General features: G+C 38.9%; 1 protein-coding gene across 2 annotated transcripts in view; it reads left to right on the top strand.

Annotated features, from left to right (window-relative positions):
• RTN1 (reticulon 1) overlaps positions 1-21,297 on the top strand; it is a 280,203-nt gene that overhangs the window by 234,683 nt on the left and 24,223 nt on the right. The window contains exon 1 of one of the 2 annotated variants that reach the window (XM_054447580.2): positions 10,589-10,923. The exons of the other annotated variant lie outside the window; for it this stretch is intronic. Coding sequence (XP_054303555.1) covers positions 10,863-10,923 — 61 coding nt within the window. The 5' untranslated portion in view covers positions 10,589-10,862. Of the gene's footprint in view, positions 1-10,588; positions 10,924-21,297 lie in introns of those variants that run through there. 2 annotated transcript variants of the gene reach the window in all.

Here is a 21,297-nt window from a genome sequence, read left to right as displayed (position 1 = left end):
TCCAACAATGATAGACTGGATTAAGAAAATGTGGCACATATACACCATGGAATACTATGCAGCCATAAAAAATGATGAGTTCGTGTCCTTTGTAGGGACATGGATGAAATTGGAAATCATCATTCTCAGTAAACTATCGCAAGAACAAAAAACCAAACACCACATATTCTCACTCATAGGTGGGAACTGAACAATGAAAACACATGGACACAGGAAGGGGAACATCAGACTTCAGGGACTGTTGTGGGGTGGGGGGAGGGGGGAGGGATAGCATTGGGAGATATACCTAATGCTAGATGACGAGTTGGTGGGTGCAGCGCACCAGCATGGCACATGTATACATATGTAACTTACCTGCACGTTGTGCACATGTACCATAGAGCCTAAAGTATAATAATAATAATAGTAATAATAATAAAAAAAAAGAAAAAAGTAAAAATTTTATTCTTTAAAATGAATTCATAATATTGAAAAATCTTCAAGATGATCAAGAAATAAAGAGAAAATAAAATTTAACAATATCAGAAATGAAAGAAGGGACATGGCTATGGCACCTCCATTTTGTTAAAAAACTTAAGATGATGTTATAAAAAATTTATGCCAAGAAACTGACAACATATTTAAAATGGACAAAGTCAGGCCAGGCACGGTGGCTCATGCCTGTAATCCCAGCACTTTGGGAGGCCGAGGCAGGCAGATCACGAGGTCAAGAGATCGAGACCATCCTGGACAACATGGTGAAACCCCGTCTCTACTAAAAATACAAAAATTAGCTGTGCGTGGTGGTACACACCTGTAGTCCCAGCTACTCAAGAGGCTGAGGCAGGAGAATCTCTTGAACCTGGGAGGTGGAGGCTGCAGTGAGCTCAGATCGTGCCACTGCACTCCAGCCTGGTGACAGAGCAAGACTCCATCTCAATAAATAAATAAATAAATAAATAAATAAATAAATAAAATAAAATGGACAAATTCATTTGGAAATAAAAACCAACATTGACATAAGCAGAAATTTTAAAATAGAATTAGAATAATCCTAACATCTATTAAAGAAATCTATGATTATAAACTGCTTTACAAAGAAAAGTCCCAGCCCAGATGGGCTTGGTGGTGAATTCTTCCAAATATTCCAATATGAAATAATACCATCATACATAAACTCTTTCAGAAAATACAGGAGGGAGTAACATTTTCTAACTTGCTTTGTGAGGCCAGTATAAACCTAATACAGAAATCTAAGCTATCACAAGATGTACAAGCATATTGCAAGAAAAGAAAATTGAAGGACAATATTTCTTCAATATGGATACAAAAATTCTACACAAAATATTAGCATATTGAATCCAAATTGAATAGTGATATATTAAAAGGATGTCACGTAGGAGCCATGTGAGGTTATTCTAGAAATGCAAAGTTTAACATTCAAAATTTGATGCATGTAATTTTTATATTAAGAAAATAAAAAAATTCATGTGGTCATCTCAATAGCTTTAGAAAAAGTATTTGATATAATTCAATATCTGTTCATAACAAAAACTCTCAGAAAACTGGGAAACAAAGGACACTTTATTAATCTGATAAAGGACAGCTAAAAACTCACAGCCAACATCATACTTGGTAGTAAAAATTTTGAGCACAGTTTTCCCTTACTTCAGGAGTAAGACAAAGAATAATCTGTTACCACTTCTACTCATCATTATACTGGAGGTCATAGACAGTGCAGTAAGACAAGGTAAAAGAGATAAAAGTACAAAGATTGGAAGGGAAAAAATAAACCCATTTTTATTCACAGAAGATATGATTACAAGCATACCTCATTTTATTGTACTTTGCAGATACTGCTTTTTTTTAAAAACAAATTGAAGGTTTGTGGCAAACCTGCATTGAGCAAGTTTATTAGCACCATCTTTTCAACAGCATCTGCTTACTTCATGTCTCTGTAACATTTTGGTGATTCTTACACTATTTTAAACTCTTTTCTAGTTATGACAACTGTTATGGTGATCTGTGATCGGTGATCTTGATGTTACTGTTGTAATTATTTTGGGGTGCCATAAACTGCACCTATAGAAGATGGCTAACTTAATAAGTGTTGTGTGTGTTCTGACTGCTCAACCAACTGGCCATTCTCTAGTCTCTCTTCCTCTTCTCAGGTCTCTTTATTCCCTCAGACACTGCAGTATTTCAGTTAGGCCAATGAATAACCCTACAGTGGCTTCTAAGTGTTCAAGTGAAAGGAAGAATCATACATCTCTCACTTTAAATCAAAAGCTAGAAATGATTAATCTTAGTAAACAAAGCATGTTGAAAGCTAAGATAGGCCAAAAGCAAGGCCAGTTATCCAAGTTGTAAATGCAAAGGAAAAATTCTTGAAGGAAATGAAAAGTGCTATTTCAGTGAACACATGATTGACAAGAAAGCAAAACAGCCTCATTGCTGATATGGAGAAAGTTTCAGTGATCTGGTTAGAAGACCAAACCAACCCTAACATTCCCTTAAGCCAAAGCCTAATCCAGACCAAGGCCCTCACTCTTTAATTTTACGAAGGCTGAGAGAGGTGAGGAAGCTGCAGGAGAAAAGTTGGAAGCTAGCAGAGGTTGGTTCATGAGAGTTAAGGAAAGAAGCCTTCTCCATGACATAAAAAATGCCAGGTGAAGCAGCAAGTGCTAATGGAGAAGCTGCAGCAAGTTATTCCAAAGATCATTGATGAAGGTGACTACATTGCAGCTGGTGACTTTAAGTTGAAGACAATGTTAATTTACTATTCAAAACATTCTAGGGCCCTTAAGAATTATGCTAAATCTACTCTACTCTGTCTATGCTCAATAAATTTAACAACAAAGCCCAGATAACAGAACATCTGTTTACAGCATAGTTTACTGAATATTTTAAGCTAACTGTTGAGAACTACTGTTCGGGAAAAAAAATATATTCCTTTCAAAATATTACTGCTCATTGACCATGAACCTGGTCACCTAAGAGCTCTAACAGAAATGTGCAAGGAAATGAATGTTTTCTTGCCTGCTAACACAACATCCATTCTGCAGCCCATGGATCAAACAGTAATTTTGACCTTCAAGTCTTATATTTAAAAATACATTTTGTGGCTGGGCGCAGTGGCTCATGCCTGTAATCCCAGCATTTTGGGAGACTGAAGGGGGCGGATCACCTGAGGTCAGGAGTTCGAGGCCAGCCTGGCCAACATGGTGAAACCCTGTGTCTACTAAAAATACCAAAATTAGCCATGCGTGGTGGCAGGTGCTTGTAGTCCCAGCAACTTGGGAGGCTGAGGCAGGACAATCACTTGAACCCAGGAGGCGGAGGTTGCAGTGAGCCGAGATCGCGCCACTGCACTCCAGCCTGGGAGACAACAGTGAAACTCCATCTCGGGAAAAAAAAAAAATTTTAAGTCTATAGCTGCCATATTAAATGCTCTGGAAAGGGTTCACCATTCTAAATGTCATTGAGAACATTCGTGATTCATGGGAGGAGGTCATCCTCCATAACAAGAGTTTGGAAAATGTTGATTCCAATTTTTTTTTTTTTTTTTTTTTTTTTGAGATGGAGGCTCCCTCTGTTGCCAGGCTGGAGTGCAGTGGCACGATCTCAGCTCGCTGCAACCTCTGCCTCCCAGGTTCAAGCGATTCTCCTGCCACAGCCTCCTGAGTAGCTGGGACTACAGGCATGCACCACCACACCCAGCTAATTTTTTTTTTTTACTTTTTTATTCATTTATTTATTATTATTATACTTTAGGTTTTAGGGTACATGTGCACAAATGTACAGGTTAGTTACATATGTATAATTTTTGTATTTTTAGTAGAGATGGGGTTTCACCATGTTGGCCAGGATGGTCTCGATCTCTTGACCTCGTGATCCGCCTGCCTCGGCCTCCCAAAGTGCTGGGATTACAGGCGTAAGCCACCGTGCCTGGCTGATTCCAATCTTTATGGATGACTTTTAGGGGTCCAAGACTTCAGTGGAGGAAGTAAGAGCAGATATGGTGAAAATCACAAAAGAACCAGAATTAGAAGTAGAGCCCAAAGATATGACTGAATTGGTGCAATATCAGGATCAAACTTGAATGGATGAGGAGTTGCTTCTTATGGATGACCAAAGAAAGTGGTTTCTTGAGATGGAATTTACTCCTGGTGAAGATGCTGTGAACACTGTTGAAATGACAACAAAAGATTTAGAATATTACATAAACGTAGTTGATAAGAGAGTGGCAGAGTTTGAGAGGATTGACTCCAATTTTAAAAGAACTTCTACTGTGGGTAGGGTGCTCTCGAACAACATTGTGTGCTACAGAAAAATCTTTAATGAAAGGAAGAGTCAATCAATGTGGCAAACTTCACTGCTGTCTTACTTTCAAAAATTGCTACAACCACTCCAACCTCCAACAACCATGACCCTGGTCAGCAGCCATCAACATCGAGGCAAGACCCTCCACCAGCAAAAAGATTATTATGAATTACTGAAGGCTCAGAAGATTATTAGCATTTTATCAATAAAATATTTTTAAATCAAGGCATGTGAATTTTTTGTAATCATAATGCTATTGCACAATTAATAGACTACAGTATAGTGTAAACATAACTTTTATGTGCACTTGGAAACCCCAAAAATCATGTGACTCACTTTATTGCAATATTCACTTCATTGTAGTGGTCTCAAACAGAACCCACAATATCTCTAAGGTATGCCTGTATGTGCATAAAAATTTTTAAAGAATCTTCAAACAGAATTAATAAGTAAATTTAGCAAGGTCACTATATAATACTGTATTAACCTAGTGTGTTAGACAGTTCTTTTGTTACTATAAAGGAATACCTGAGACTGGGTAATTTATAAAGAAAAAAGGTTTAATTGGCTCACGGATCTGCAGGCTGTACAAGTATGCCACCAACATCTGCTCAGTGTCTGGTGAAGGCCTCGGGAAGCTTACAATCATGGCAGAAGGTGAAGTGGGAGCAGGCACATCACATGGCGAGAGTGGAGCAAGGGAGCAGAGGGCAAGAGGGGTGGTCCCAGACTTTTAAACAACCACACCTCATATGAACTGAGTGAAAACCCACTTATCACCAAGGGGATGGTGCTAAACCATTCATGAGGGATCCACCTCCATGATCCAATCACCTCCCACCAGGCCCCACCTCCAACATTGGGAATCACATTTCAACATGAGATTTGGAGGGGAAAAATATCCAAACCACATCAGTTGGTATAGCATTTTCCATTTCTACTTTAAACTTTCCTATTTCAACTATGTATTCAGATTTTCTTTTGTAGGCATCCTCTGGCTAGATTTTTTTCATGCAATCTGATAGTTTCCATCTTTCCAGCTGGTACAAGTTAGATATATTTAGATGTATTTCCAATAATGTAAGTCCTCAATGTCATAGGTTCTTGGAAACTATAACTGTAAGTGAAAAGATGTATAGCAGGTTCTTCAATAATGTCATTTCATGCAAGGTAGATTCATTATTCACACTGATGAGAAAAAAAATATTCATTCTCTTATATGTCTTTTTCCTTAAAGTTGCAGTTTCCAAGAACCTATCAACGATGTTAAGTGAGGACTTATGACACTTCATTTTGTGCTTTCCATTTACCAGTTCTTTGTATTTTCTTCTTATTTTCCCCTTTCCTAATTTCTATTGTTTAATTCTCTAGTTTATGCAATTTATTTATTTAGAAGTTATATATTCTAATTATTTTCTTTTCAGGTGACAAATACTGAATACACAAATATGAGTTGCCAAAGTCTACAGCTGGTATTTCTATTTTCCTCCTAAACAATGAAAAGACTGTAGAATGCTTTTACTCTTCCCACTCCCTTCCACCTTATGTTCTGTTTTTGTATCCTGTTTTAGTTTTACCTTTCTTTTATAAATCCTTAAGCTGGCCATTAATAATTTTTATGTCCAGCATTTTTTTCATACAACTCATTTCTAAGGTTCAATTTTTTTCTTCCTAAAGTGTCACCTTTGGTAGATTTTTCTTCAGGGTCTGCAATTAATAAATTTTCTCATTGATTACGTATTTGAAAAGGTCTATTAGTCTTGCTGGGTATAGAATTCAAGATGATGATTACATTCCTTTGCTACTTTGAAGACGTTATTTTCTCTAACTATTAGATTCTGGTTCTATTAAAGACTGCTGTTGGTCTAACAGTTTCTCTGAGGTAATCTGCCTTTGATTTATGCTTGCTTTTAAGATTTTCTCCTTGTCTTTGATGCCTTACATGTTCACTATAATGTGGGTCGGGGTATTGATTTATTATTTGTCTTGCTAAAGGCTGATTTACTGTCATAACCCTAGAATTTATCAATTCTGGAAAACTGCAAATTTGGATAAATTATTCAAGTTCCCATGTTAGTCCACTTCTCAAAACCCTTCAGTGTCTCCCTCATTTACTGCCAGTATTACTACTCAGGACTGGCATGATCTAGCCTCTGCACATTTCTGTAATTAAGTTTCCCATTAATTCCATTTCTGTCTGCCAGGAAATCCCCATGACTCAAACTGGTGATGCTATTTCTTGTTCATAACTCAGCTCAACTTTACCTACCCTCTAAAGCCTTTCCTGAAACCTGTTCTTCTCCCTAGCCACGCTCTGTTTGTGTACCCACTCTTTCCTGCTCATAGGTCTGTTAGTTATTGCATTTATCTATTTATGTGTAAAATTTTCCCCCTCTGGACTCAAGTTCCCAGTGGGCAGCTCCCTTTGTATTTATGGAGACAGGTCCTTAGTATGGGCTCTATAAATATTTGTAGATCAAATGAATAAATGAATCAAGAAATGAGGGTAAACACTAACTCATAGGGATCTTGTAACAACTAAATGTATACCACATGAAGAAGCACCTGGCAAATAACATGTGCTAATCTATTGTTTGAAACTCCATATTCATGCATTATTCTGCTACAGTGGGATATGTACCAAACTGGCTGCCTTTTAAAATTTCCTTATTCCATATGGCATAGAGTTCTCAGTGTTCTTTGATCATAATGAAGTATATTTTTGGTTCTGTGCCTTTTATTCCAATTGCTATATTTCTCAGAACAAGAAAAAAATGAAGATGCTTATATAGTGTACCAGTTATTACATTCTGTCATGAAAACGCAGTGCATCTGTGAATGTTCTTCTCCCATATATCTTAATGGCATTCTCCTGCTCCTTTAGGTGTCTGCTCCGGGCCTTTGCTGACCCTCCTTATAAAATAGCAAATTTTCACCTCACCTCCACTCTGTCTTCTTTTATGTGCTTTATTTTTCCCATACACTTGTCCACAAATGAATATTATATATTTACCTTTTTGGTTATTATTTGCCCACACATACACACCAGCATATAAAGTAGGAACTCTGCTTTATGCCTAGAACAGTGTCCAGCACACAGCAGGTACTCAATAAATATTTGTTGAATAAATGTATCAATGCAGATGCCACTGATTCCCATCAGTAAAATTCTGGTGCCAGAAGAGAAAGACACAATAAAGCCACTCTGGGAATGCTAGCCTTCAATATTAATCTTGACCTGGGATGAGATTACAAAACTTGACTATTTTGCTTTTCCTGAGAACAGACTGCCTAATGCATGATTTCATCCTGAAAAGTAAAGAAATCACTTCCTCTCCTGGCAAGCACCTTAACCAAGTTCTAAGCTGGCTGCAGATAAAGCCCGTCTGTTCTCTACTGGTTTAAAGATAGTGGCAGTTCCTGCCTACTTTTAGCAAGCTTTATTTTGCTTTCTGTTTTCTTTCACCACTTAAGGAAAATTTACATATCTTCTCTACCCATTTTATCGTTTTGATCTTGGCAAGAGCTTTCAATTAATACTGTGTGAGCAGTTGTGCAAAGAAAGCACCCATTTACGATGTTTATGGGAAATAAATTCTTATTATTTCATAATGAGAAACACCTAAAGCTTCCATTTATTTGTATTAGAATTATGAGATGTCCAGAGATGATAAATGACTTGCTGAAGGCCATGTAGCTAACTTTTACAATACAGGTGATTCCTAGTTTTCCATGAATAAGTTCATTTATGTTTCTCTTACCACCTATACATTAAGCTAAAGCCCGCCAATTCTTACTTCACTAGTGTGAATCTGTCTGTGAAATAGCCATCTTACTTCCTCAACCTTCAACTATCAAACTGTTAGAGTGGATTTTTGTGTGCCATCCAACATCTCTCTCCACACTTAGCATGAATGAAAATAATGTGGTCTTTCAGCTAAACTGACATTCCAAGGCCAGCTTTTAGATGGGGTCTCACTGTGTCACCCAGGCTGGAGTGCAGTGATGCGATCACAACTCACTGCAGCCTCGATCTCCCTGGGTTCAAGTGATCCTCCCACTTCAGCCTCCCAAGCTAGGAGTACAGGTGCATGCCACCATGCCCAGAAAATTTTTTTTTTTTTGTATTTTTTTTAGAGATGGGGTTTCACCATGTTCCCCAGGCTGGTCTTGAGCTTCTGGGCTCAAGCGATCCACTCACCTCTGCCTTCCAAAATGCTAGGATTACAGGAGTGAACCACCGCGCCTGGCCCCAAGGTCAACTTTATGGTCAATGAAAACGCCTGGCCCAGAAACTCTGACCTAATGTATCCTCCACTTTAAAGAGAGCTTGCTTCTCCCTGTTCCTTATTGGGAACATTGTGTATTCACCATACACACTATACAGACTGTCAGATTGGCAGTACACACTGTTTCCCGTAATGTGGTGGACACAATACTCATCAGTAAAGGTACCTGCTGGCACCTTCTGGACTTAGGGATGATAACTGGGGCTATCATTGGACTGGCAGTGCCTCCTAGTGGCCACAGCTCTAAAGATCTCCCTCCAACTGAAAAGCAGCCAGGGCAGCAAAAGCCCACCAGCCAACCCCTGCCCTACCCTCTCTTTTCTTCTCAGTCTTGTCCCCATATCATGCAGTGAGAAGTCGGTGCTGATCAGGCTATCATCATATACCAGTCTTTTCAGTATTTAACTGACAGAATTCCCAAAAATGACGTGGCAATGAAAAAAATTGGGAGGAGGGAGGAAAGGTAGGGAATACAAATAGAAAAAAAAATCATGAATATCCTTAGAGTAGGTCATTGTGAAAAGTGCTTTGTAATAATGTGGTCATTGTTGTTCCTTCCCATCAACTCTGTGGGAGCTCTGATACCCCATTAAGCTTTATCAAGAATAATTTCAGATACGTTACAAAAATACGCAGAGAGGCCCAGGTGGTTTCTCCACAAGCTTGTATTCTGAAAAGAATACACATGATCCCAAAGATCGTATTTTAAAGTGTATATGCTTCATTAAAATGAAAGATGATAAATCGTGTCTACAAGCATAACCTTGAGATTACTGTTCTTAGGCCCTTGCTGGTGTGGGGTATGCAAATGTAGATTTTGATCTGGGAAAGAACACCTCTGGGAACTGTAGAGGAATCAGGAAGGCTCCACTTCTCTATGAAAAAGACCCTGTAATGGATAAAGCCGTGCCACAAGATGAAGTGGAAAGTTTGTTCCTGCTCCCTCTGAACTCTTCCTTCTGTATGCTCCAGTGGTCTCCAGGGCATTCTCTGTCCTCATGCAGTGTCTTGTCTCCTCTAGGGACCCCTTCCAACAGTACCTTCTTTTCCAGACAATGCCCACATTCCAGTCCTTTCTCTTTCCTATTTCTACCTTTTCTTCATCAAAATACATTTATCCCATCCATTCTCTCAGGGTCTTGATGTATGTTCTGATAAAGTAGTTTATGGTAAGATTTAAAAAGCAGGTCACCACGCATTGTTCTGTTCCTTCCTTAGACATTTGCATTTTAACTGTGGACTCCTGACATCCTTGACTACCTGGGCTTCGAAACCAAGTCTTATCTCCCAAATACACACCACCCACCTCCACTGCCCCCCAGTGGTCAATCCCAAAGATGACACTGTTGAGACAGAATGCCCTTTGCTTCCCTGAGTTCTGTTTGAACGTCCCCACAAATGACACCCTTGGATTGTCACTGCATTGACCAATGACTCTACGTACCAGAGTCCAAGGGCTTTGGTCTGGGGTCTACAGGCACCGCATTCTCACATGGATTCCTTCGACCCACAAACAGAGAGGGGTAACCCAAGAAATACACAAGCCCTCTGGGACAGAGCAGTAGGCTTTCTCTCCAATGATTGTTGCTTGCCAACAAAGGTTTTGGATATCTGTGGAATATTCCAAAAGGAGAGAATCTGGCAATTCTTCAGAAGGTTCTAGGCAATTAAAATTCATCGAGTCCAGAATTTTAAGAGTTAGAGGGAGAAGTGAAAGGTAAACAGTGGCAACAATTAGGGAACATTATGCTGCAAGCCTGACATTTATGATGCCGTTGACTTGGTTTTGTCCAGCAGGTTTCTTGGGTTTCTCAGAAATTTCTAGAATATGCACCTCGCATATTCTGGGAGTCAAGAACTCCCAGGAACAGCCCAAGTCCTCCTCCTCTCACCCCCACTGTCAGCCCTTTTTCCCCTCCTCCCAAACCTCCCACCCACTGTCCGCGTCAGCGCCTTCCCAGCCAGAACCGCTTTACCCGTCTCCAGGGTAGCACCCTTGGGCAGCCCAGCCAACGCTGTCGCGTGGAGCGGCGCCCGCATCCCCATGCGCGCAGGCGGCTCCGGGGCCGCGCCGCGCTGATTCGCTGCCGGCCGCGCAGACTGCGGCGCCAGCGACGCTCCCGCCCCTCGCCGCGCGCCGCCTGGTGCAGCCTCAGTCTCTCCGCAGCCGCGCGGCCACTGCGAGCCCAGCCGCAGCAGCCGGGCACCAACGCTTGAGTGCACGCTCGGCGCCCCCGAGGAGAGCCACGGCGAGCCCCCAAAGCCCGCACGATGCAGGCCACTGCCGATTCCACCAAGATGGACTGTGTGTGGAGCAACTGGAAAAGTCAGGGTATTCTCTTTATTTCAGTAGTGCATGCCTGAGGCGCACGGGAAACCCGGGACCCGGACTCGTCCATTGTGCATCATTTCACCTGTGGGACCTGTGCATGCTTTATACCCCAGAGCTTTCTGTTGGGGGGTAGTAAACCTGTTATTTCAAGAATCAAAATGGATGGTGCTTGGTTGTTGTTTTTTTCTTTTTTTTTTAACCCCACCCCCACCCCTTTGTTTTCTTGTTGTAATGCTGGTATTTTAAATAATGCATCAGTCGCCTCCTCCGGGAGTTCTTTTGGGATCTGTGCATCATTCAGTACTTGTTTAATGTTTTCTCATCCCCGGAGTTAAAGTGCTTTCTTATTGTTCCATGCATCCCAGTGCATTTATTTCTGCCCAAAGGTGGAAATCTCCTGGCAGAACCATTAACTGAGAGGGCTGGAGTGCATCCTTTTAAGAGGGACACACCCATTTCAGGGTTGTTATTTGTGATCACACAAAGGAGAGTGGAGATGCAGACTAGCTCTCGAAATCCTGAAAATATGATGGCGTAGCCACATATTAGGATGGTTCACTTTGAAATATTTGGGGTTTTTTTCTGTCATTGGAGTAACCTGTGACTACTATTTATTAATAATAGGTATCTGTGAAATAAATGGAGGGAAAGAACGAACAGTGCCGGTGGCCCTTGGTATAACAGATTTATTTTGGAATAGTCCATATTAGCACTGGGTGTGGCTACCCTCCAGCCTCGCTTGGATTGCTTTTCAGCCATTTTTATTCAGCCTCACACTTCACACATCCTTCTCTCCTTTGTTACATTAAAATTCACCTTGCTCAGTTACAGAGTATGAGGAGAAAGATAATTTGCAAGAATGAATTGTGTGTAGTAACCTGGGTGTTTGTCGGAGGTAGTGTCTTTTCATATTTAACAAAGATGGTTCTGAAGAGGCGCGTTTAATTTAACCTGCAGAGTTTTGCAGCATCCCTCAGGAGACCAAGAATACTCTGGAGCAGCAGCTGATTTTGTAAAAACCTGGCATCTTCCCCTTGTAATTCTGTATCACAGGAAGGATAGGATGTCCTTTCATCTTTAATGCCTCTGTGGGGTTTTGCTTCGGTATATATTTTAAGAAAAAGTAAACATAAATCTCAGAATTAAAAGCCTGCTTACCTTGCCTCTTGTTTGTTGGATTGGGTGGCAATGACATAAAATACAATCGTCTACTTCAAATTATGTGAGTGTTGGAAATACAGTTGTCAAAAGTAAATCGATGGAGCTGATAAATTTAAAAGCCAGTAAATAAGAAATGTATGCCATTTGAGGCACAATGTTTTGAAGAATGATGACAATTACGTGGAAGAACATATGTTCAATATAGAAGGCAGCTGTGAAAATATTTTGTAACATTGTATTCTTGTTCTGTGTTTAGACCCATCCAGTTTATTTGATATACACACCTGACAAACAACTATGGCTTGATATAATATCAAATTTAGTTGGACATAAACACTGGTTTTTAGACCATGATTGTGAGTTTCTAGTATTTTTAACAAAAGTAGATATCCAAAGATGGCAGGTTTTCTGTTCTGTTTGTATAAGGTATTAACAAAATCTGGTGAATTAAATATCTTAATCTATTTCATCACAATCTTATGCGGTTTGACTCGGTTGCCTCAGTTTACGTCTCTGAGGTTTTAAAACAACACATGGACTTTTATCATTAGAAATTAACACAAAATGTCGTAGTTTCGCCATTGAAGACAATAATTTTTCATTTCTGATGTAGAGCTACTTGTGAAGATTAATTGAAGATCATTGAGAATCTTTTATACTCAGCGACCTTTGGTTGTCTTTAGTACCATTGATTTCCTTTTGTTAGATGGAACAAATCCATTATCTTGAAAATTGGCTAATAAGTAACTGGGTGGGAGGACTTATGAGCACAAAAGAGAAATTGTAAGGAGTGAATTATTCCTTTTTTTCTCCTCACTGTGAGAACTTTTAACCTTAACAGAATCTACATTGAGGTTTTGTTGTTGTTGTTGTTGTTTAGCGTTTTTAGTGTATCCTCTTCCCTTTAGTTCCCTTATTATCAAAAACAGTTGTTCTTAACCCTGTCTGCCCATTAGAATCACCTGGGAAGCTTTAAAAACCACGAAGGATGCCTGGGCCCTACCTTTTGAGATTCTGATTCAATTGAGCTGGGCATCAGTATTTTTTAAAAAGCTCCCTAGGTGAGTTTAATATGTAACCAGGGTTGAAGTCACTGCAATATTATTATTATTTTGTAGAGACGTTGTCTCGCTATGTTGCCCAGGCTGGTATCAAACTCCTGGCCTCAAGCAATCCTCCTGCCTCAGCCTCCCAAAGTGTTGGGATTACAGGCTTGAGTCACCATGCCCGGCCTGGTGTGTAATAATTCTTAGTGAGCCAAACCCATAGACCGGCAGAGGTCCAGGATACCAATTTTTTTAAAAAAATGGGTGTGATCTAGAAGCAGCTGTGAATGCAGTGGGAAAAGGTCAGTGCAACATTGTTGATGATGTCCTCCAGAAGGATTAGGAGGGACAAGTTTTGCTTGGAAAGGAAATAATGTGAGCTTTAGGTTTTCTTCGTGTTATTAAATACTACATGGAGAAATTGCAGCAGATAGATATTTCATGAAGACTCCACTGAAACTAATTATAGTGTGCCATAAACACTGTAGTGCATATGCAAAAGGAACCTTATCAACATATATAATTTCAGCTACAGACAAGAATGTTTAAAGAAAGGGAGGCTAAAGTCCTCCTTATATATACTACATCACACCAATTCTGCTTCCAATTTTCAAAAGTTATACTACCACCAAATATTGGTTAATAAATCAAAGCACATTCTACTCAGTGAAAACAAAATGAGAATTAAATGACAACCTAGCAAAACACCTGTATAGATAATAATCTTACAGATCAGTACCATCCTACTATTTACAGGACTCTTTACTGAGTGGTTTGTTTGAATTACTACATTTAGTCCCCACAAAACCTGCGCAGTGTAAGTTTTATTATTGTCCTCATTTTGGAGGGGATGACTGAGGCTTTGGTAAGGGCACACAGATAGTGATGCCAGAGGCTGGCTGCAAGCCTGGGCTGTCTCCAGAGACCCTCACTTCCCACTGCTCCACCTTCTGCCTCTGAGGTTGATGGCTTTTTCCTCAGTGATTTTTCTAAAGGTTTAAATTATCTATGTAATGGTGATTGTGTGGGCTTAATACCCCTTCACATTTACAAGTCTTCATTTTGCCACACGTCTTCTCATTTGAGCTTTTCAGTTTACTTTTGGACATTATGAGGCTCAGAAGTTAACTGACTTGCTCAAGGTTTTTTGGTAGCAGATTGTGTAGTAAAAGGTGATTCTCTTGGCTTCAAATCCATAACTCCTCCCATCTCAGCACTCACTGCCTATCTTACTAACGCTAAGTTGGAGAAGGTGAACTCTCATCTACCTCATCTGAGATATTTTCACAGACATTCTAACCTTTACAAATAACGCAAAATTTAGCAGCAAGGCCATGATCTTGACCAATTTATACCATGGTTGTCACTGTCATCACCACCATCATCAATTCATCATTCTAAATTCTCTGTAAATATTAGCTATGTGCCAGGTGCTGTCCTAAGCTCTTGTTACATACCTGCTTTAATTAAGCCTCCGTGAGACTTTTTTTGTTACTCGCATGTTATAAAGGAGTTAACTAAGGGATTTAAGAATGAGAGGGGCAGCAGTTTGCCCCAGGACGTAACTGGGTTCTGAACACAGGACATTATGATCATGAAGCCTATACTTTTAACACTTTGACTATACTACCCAAATCCAAATGGTGTTGTACTAGGGGAACAAAGTTTGTTCAGAACCATGCATCCACATGATTCTGTTTGTTCTCTAAAGATCATTTTTTCTCCCCAGATCTCACTGTACTCAACAAATTCACCTGGCAGGATGCTTAGTAGTATGGTGGATTGATACATGTGTGCCTGGGGCTAGAGGTCACCTCCCACTTTACTCTGTGTGGCAGCATTTTGTAGTTACAGATTGCCAGAATGTAAGTTATTGATGGAAGATGAAACACTTTCCGGAGAGCATAACCTAAAGGCAATCATTTTTTTACAAAATATTTTGAAACTTTTATGCTGGTCTACAGTGTTCGTGGAAACACTTCAGGATAGTCTGTTCTGAAAGGAGCTAGTCTGAAACATTAAAGAGCTAAGCATTCCAGAATACACAGAGGAAATAATCTGTTTTAGCCACGGTAATTGAAAAAAAGCATGCCTTTGGGAATAGTATTTGGGAAAGACATTTTACACATATACATAAAGGCAGACTAATATCACCTTTTATGAAAACCAGCATTTTATTTAGACCCATTATTATTAAAATATTGTACAAATATTACAAGGTAAATATTAACATTTGCAAACTCCCTGGCTCTAAAGATTCTAATGGGATCCAATGGGAAAACTGCCTTAGCTGGGGAGATGGGGATTTTTTTTCCCCCTTAGTGAAAGAAAACTCTTATTATGCAGATAATATACCAAATGTAAACAATCAATCACTCCATTGAAAAATAAAGTTCTTTTTCAAAATGTATTAACATTTTCAAGAAAAACTTTTTAAGGAAATATTTCGAACTTTGGGAGGGGAATAATGGCTTCATTTTTTTCTAAAAATGAGGAAGGCACATTATGAACATTTTCATTTGTACAAAGTTCAAATAAAAGCCACTAATTAACCAAAATCCTACCACCCAGAGTTAATCGTTGTTAAAATTTGCTGAATATTATCTAGATATTGCATAAAAATGAAACTAAAGGGCTAGGTAGGCAACAAAAACAGTGTTGATAAAATAAGATTGAATATATTACAAAAAGTATTTAAAATAATTTAATGGAAGAAGTGGACATGAAACTGAAAGAATTGTGGAACTTCAGATACATGTTTCTTTAATATACGAGCTTTTTCTTCCTGGAAATTGAGAAAAAGACTAGATAAACATCAAAAGGTTTGAATCATTTTTAATTACATGTTGCGGTTTTAGACCCTACAGATGGACTCTCTGCAGTGTCCAACATTTTTTTTAAAGATTCATTGTGGGTTAGAAAGGTTGACAAAAATGCTGATCTAAATTTACATCTTCAAATCTATTATTTTTCTCAGATTTCTGTGAATACTTGTTTCATTAAAAAACGATAATCCTAATATTCTACGACAAAAGTATTATGATTACTATATATCAATAGGGATTGTGGATGACACCATCCGTTATAGTTACCAGGCCCTTCCTTCTTCATCATTTTTAAAAAGTCTCTCTTTCCCTCCTTCTCTCCCTCCCTTATATTTGAAATGATAATCTGTACACAATTATTTCTCATCTTTAGACCAGTTAATATGTTCTGGAACAGAATGTGAAGTAATTGATATATTTTAAATTACCTTATAATAGAATTAAATTCTAAAATCCACTGAATCCAAGAAAACCAGATCTATTATGAGTTGGGCCTTGAGTGGTTAGCTTTCAGAATAGCACTTTTCTTTTTGAAAATAATTAAATGTTTGTCACAGGCAAATTTCCCATCCTCCTAAGTTGTGGGCATGTTTGTACCCATGTATTGTTGATATACTGTCACCTTTCTAGTTCTTACGAAATTACAGGCCAGGCACAGTTGGCTCATGCCTGTAATCCCAGCACTTTGGGAGGCTGAGGTAGGTGGACCACCTGAGGTCAGCAGTTCGAGACCATCCTGGGCAACATGGTGAAACTTCATCTCTACTAAAAATACAAAAACTAGTCAGGCGTGGTGGCACACGCCTGTAGTCCTAACTACTCGGGAGGCTGAGGCAGGAGAATTGCTTGAACCCAGGGGGCAGAGGTTGCAGTGAGCTGAGATCACGCCATTGCACTCCAGCCTGGGCAACGGAGCAAGACGCCATCTCAAAAAAAAGGAAAGGAAAGAAAATACAGCCATTCAAAGAAATATGGCTGCCTTATAATTAAGCTCATAATTTGAAAGCTAGGAATTTGACATTAATAATTCTTTAAAAGCCATCTTCTGCCTAGGTGACAGTTAATAATGCTAACTACTTTAAATCTTGATAATTAAAATTATGTTCCAAACTTACAGCATATATTTCAAATAAGAAAATTGTTAGTTTTAAAACTTAAAAGTATAGTGTTCTATTTTTCCAAAGTATGTTTGAGCTATATCTTTAAGTTCAAGCTTAGCAAAGTTATCTTATTATTTCATGAAATAAAATTCTAAATTCTTCCTTATTTTATATGTTGCCAAAGGAAAAAACATAATTTCAGCATTACTCTTGAGCTCTTTGACAAAGCCGGTGTTAATGTTGAACAAATGAAAAGCACAACTACAAGTTTTAATTTTTAGAAACTATTGCAGTTCTACCCATTTTACAAAGAAAATGCTTTAAATGTGGTCATATTTTATCTCCTTTCTTCAGAAATAGTTCACCAAACTGCAGATTGGCAAATTTCAAATTTGGTGATAATTGGCATCAAGAAGAACATAATATTTTACTGAATGGAACAGAGGTACAATGAAAAATCAGTCCTTTTGTCTTTTTCATTCAAGAAATATTTTTGCTGTTATCATCTTGGCCCAAATTTTAAATGTATTCATTTTTTTAAAAAGGAACCAACAGCTGTCTACCTCATGGTTCTTTTCTATTCCACTACAATGATGGGTTTTAAGAAGGGGTGACACAATCTTAAGATTTTGTGGCTAATTATGGTTGATGACCAACAGACCAAATGAACAGTTTGTATTTTGATGAGGTCAAAAAACTTAAAGAAATAGTACATGAAGACAATCACTCTTGAGTATCTCAAAATTCTTTCTTCATGCCTCAACTATCACATTCCCAAAGCCTGTCTTTTCTTCCCTGTGACCATCTCTTCCTTTGATCCCGGTTATCCTGTGAAGATCCCTCCAAGTGAGCCTTGGCTTTGCAAGAGATCTAGGAGGAGGAGGGGCTTGCCCAACTATCTGAAATTCACAGGACCTGTTGTTTCACTTCCTGGGCAGGCCCACCCCACCATGGCGACCAAGGGCTTACACATCATTATGTTAACTTGACAGCTTGGAAAGAATGGGAATGTTCTAGTCCTAGTGGTTAGACCTAGCAAACAGGAATCATTCATTTCTAACCAAGGAAAATGTTAAGCCCTCCATAAGGATAAAGTAGTTTTTGCCTTCATTCCAGCCCGAGGAGGAGTCATTCGGGAATAGTGTAATTCCTTTTGTCTCTCATGGAAGAAAAGCAGCAGAGATTGCTGTTGGCTGTGGCTTTGACACTCAAATCCTTCATTTTCCTTTGTTCCACCAAAGCTCATTTAAAGTGGTGGATTAAATGCTATGCTCTTTTACTATCTATAGAAAGCACCAGGCTTAATGTGTCTTTCCTTTCAAAACATCCACAGAATTATTTAAGAGTCTAGAAATAGTGTTGGCATTTTTCTCTTGACAGTCATATAGGTTGTAGTTAGGAGGTGTGAGGGAAGGGCTGGAAAATGAAATCAAAGGTGTCATATCAGCAGAAGTCCCTGCCAGCAGTTTTCCCTCTGGGCTCAGGGCTCCTAGATTACCATGTGAACCTTCAACTGATGGTGGGATACTATCTTGGTAAATGAAACTCATGACTAGAAGATGTCATCTTTGAAGGTCTCTATGTTTAAAGTATTTTATTACATCTACTTCTGTTTTCTTTCTCCAGTTTAATGTCAAATGAGGGAAGATTAAAGTAGGAAAAATTACTTCTATTTTTTCTTGTTAACATTTTGTGGTGATATTTTGTTTCCTTCATGAAGATCAGTCAGAAAAAAACTGGCTCTTAATCACCTCTTTGGACACTGGGTTGGAAACAACTGAGGTTTGTCTAGCCTTCTTACTCTGTCCACAAAGTAGTCAATTACTGTAGTTAAATCATTGGAAGCTTGCTAAAAAGTAAATAAATTTCAACAGCATATCATTTTTCAACAGTCCTTTTGTTGAAATGCTGATATTATCAATGAACAGGAACTTGCCACATTTTCTCACTTGGCATTTACTTATCTATTTATTTAGAGATGGAGTGTTGCTCCGTTGCCCAGGATGGAGTGCAGTGGCTCGATCTTGGCTCACTGCAACCTCTACCTCCCGGGTTCAAGTGATTCTCCTGCCTCAGCCTCCCAAGTAGCTGGGATCACAGGCGTGTGCCACTATGCCCAGCTGATTTTTTTTTTTTTTTTTTGTATTTTTAGTAGAGACAGGGTTTCACCATGTTGACCAAGCTGGTCTCAAACTCTTGACCTCAGGTGATCCGCCCGCCTCAGCCTCCCAGAGTGCTGGGGTTACAGGTGTGAGCCACCGGGCCTGGCCTTACTTGGCCTTTTAAAAAGTAGCATTAACTTGTCACATAGCAAGTGGCATAGTGCTGCCTGAAATATTTTCTGGACCAAGATGGAATAAAATTACACAGTTAAGAATATGGTACCATAATGTAGGTAATTATGCACAATTTATTGCCATTTTATATTATCCACTTATATCACATTTTACCTTATAAATAAAACATAAATAGCTGCACTACTTGTCTTTTCAGTTCATACATTTTTAATGAACTTTCTGAATACTGTAGCCACTGTTGGGCCATTTGAATGCATTTAAAATATTTTTACCAAAACAAAAATTTGGACTACAGCAAAGGACTTTCTTTCTAGAAATTTGACATAGGATTTAATTTCCACTTAGCTATTAATTCAAACCTTGGATCACTTCTCTTATTCTTCTTTTGTTATTGATCGGATTCTAGAAATAAGGGGAGCACTGGTTTGATGTTAGAATTCTTCAAATCTACCACTTCACTTTTGGCCAAATTTATTCTAAGACAGTCCTAGACAGGCTGCAGTGTGTGTGCTCATAGCTGTGGTTTGAGGACTGTGATGATCACCAAGCCCAGTTCCTTTATCAAATTGATAGGGCACACTGATATCTCATTTCAAAGCCAATGTGTTTCTCCTCAGTTTTTAGCAAAGTAGCTTTAATTTTTTACAACTGGCAAAGCAATATAGTAATATGCCTATCCTAGTAAGTATTCTTAGTTAATATATACTCGGATGTTGAAACTCTCTCCTGGCTTTTCTGCATTAGGAGGATATTAAAAGAGAAAAGCTGATCATATTTTGTTATACCAGAAGACCACTGGGGGTAATTAGTTCCAGTAACAGAGTCACTTATATTTTTCTTACTTGGGTTCTAAGGAAACTTTATTCAAATACCTACTTTTCTGGATTGGGTACTATAAAGCTTCCTACGCAAGTTGGTACCACTCTAAGCAAAATTAAAATGTGAAAAATTGGCATTTACACAGCAGATCTGGAATGCAGAAATTCTCTGATCCCATCACCTCCTACCCTTCCCGCTGAATCATCAGAACTTCAGGCCATTTCCTGGCACTCTGACCACACATGGCCATTGCCACTCTCCCAGCCTATCAGTCACCAGCCATCTAGACTGTCCATCATTCCCAGCCTGAACCCCAGGGTTGTTCATTTCAATTCTGTCCTCTTGGACCTTAGAGTCTTCTGATCATGCTCCTTGTGCCTCTTCACAGCCCTGGACCAGCCCCACCACCCATTGATCAGAACATTCATCATCTAATTCTATTGAATGGATCCCGAAGAAACCCTTGGCTTTAACCAAGCCCTCTTCACTTTTTGGCAGTCCATTTATTCATTCCTTTTTGCAGCCTTATTGTATTTTTCTAGACCAGCACTGTTTAATAGAAATATAATATAAGCCATAAATATAAATTTTCTAATAGCCACATTAAAAAGTAAGAAGAAACAGGTAAAATTCGTTTTGATTATATATTGTATTAATAGATCAAAAGTATTAGCCTTTCAACATATCAATACAAAAAGCATTAATGAGATATTTTACATCCTTTTTTGTACTAAGTCTAAGATCCAGTATGTAGTTGACACTACAGGACATCTCATTTGGGACTAGCCCCGTTTCACACACCCAGTAGCCTTATGTCACTCATTGCTACTGTATTGGACAAGGCAGGCCTTGACTTTTCCTACCCTCTTCAAGCCCCGCCCTTAATCTACTTAGTCTCAGGAACCTCATGACCCATTTTCCAGGGAAAATTCAAGTTAATTTCCCTCGTTATGTTATTTTACCACTTTAGGTTATTTCCGTTCCACCTCAACACATATCTGTGGCCACACCTATAACTTCCCAAAATGTCCATCTTTGCCTATCTCTTTTCTTCCTCCTTCTTTGAAAACAACTGTGATTAATCCCATTTTTTCCTTCCTTAGTGGAGGAACTTGCTTCATCAAGT

This window comes from Pongo pygmaeus, chromosome 15 (genome assembly GCF_028885625.2).
Source record: "Pongo pygmaeus isolate AG05252 chromosome 15, NHGRI_mPonPyg2-v2.0_pri, whole genome shotgun sequence".
Taxonomy (NCBI): domain Eukaryota; kingdom Metazoa; phylum Chordata; class Mammalia; order Primates; family Hominidae; genus Pongo; species Pongo pygmaeus.
The sequence above is the reverse complement of the archived record's forward strand: the minus strand, read 5'-3'. Positions and strand labels throughout refer to the sequence as shown.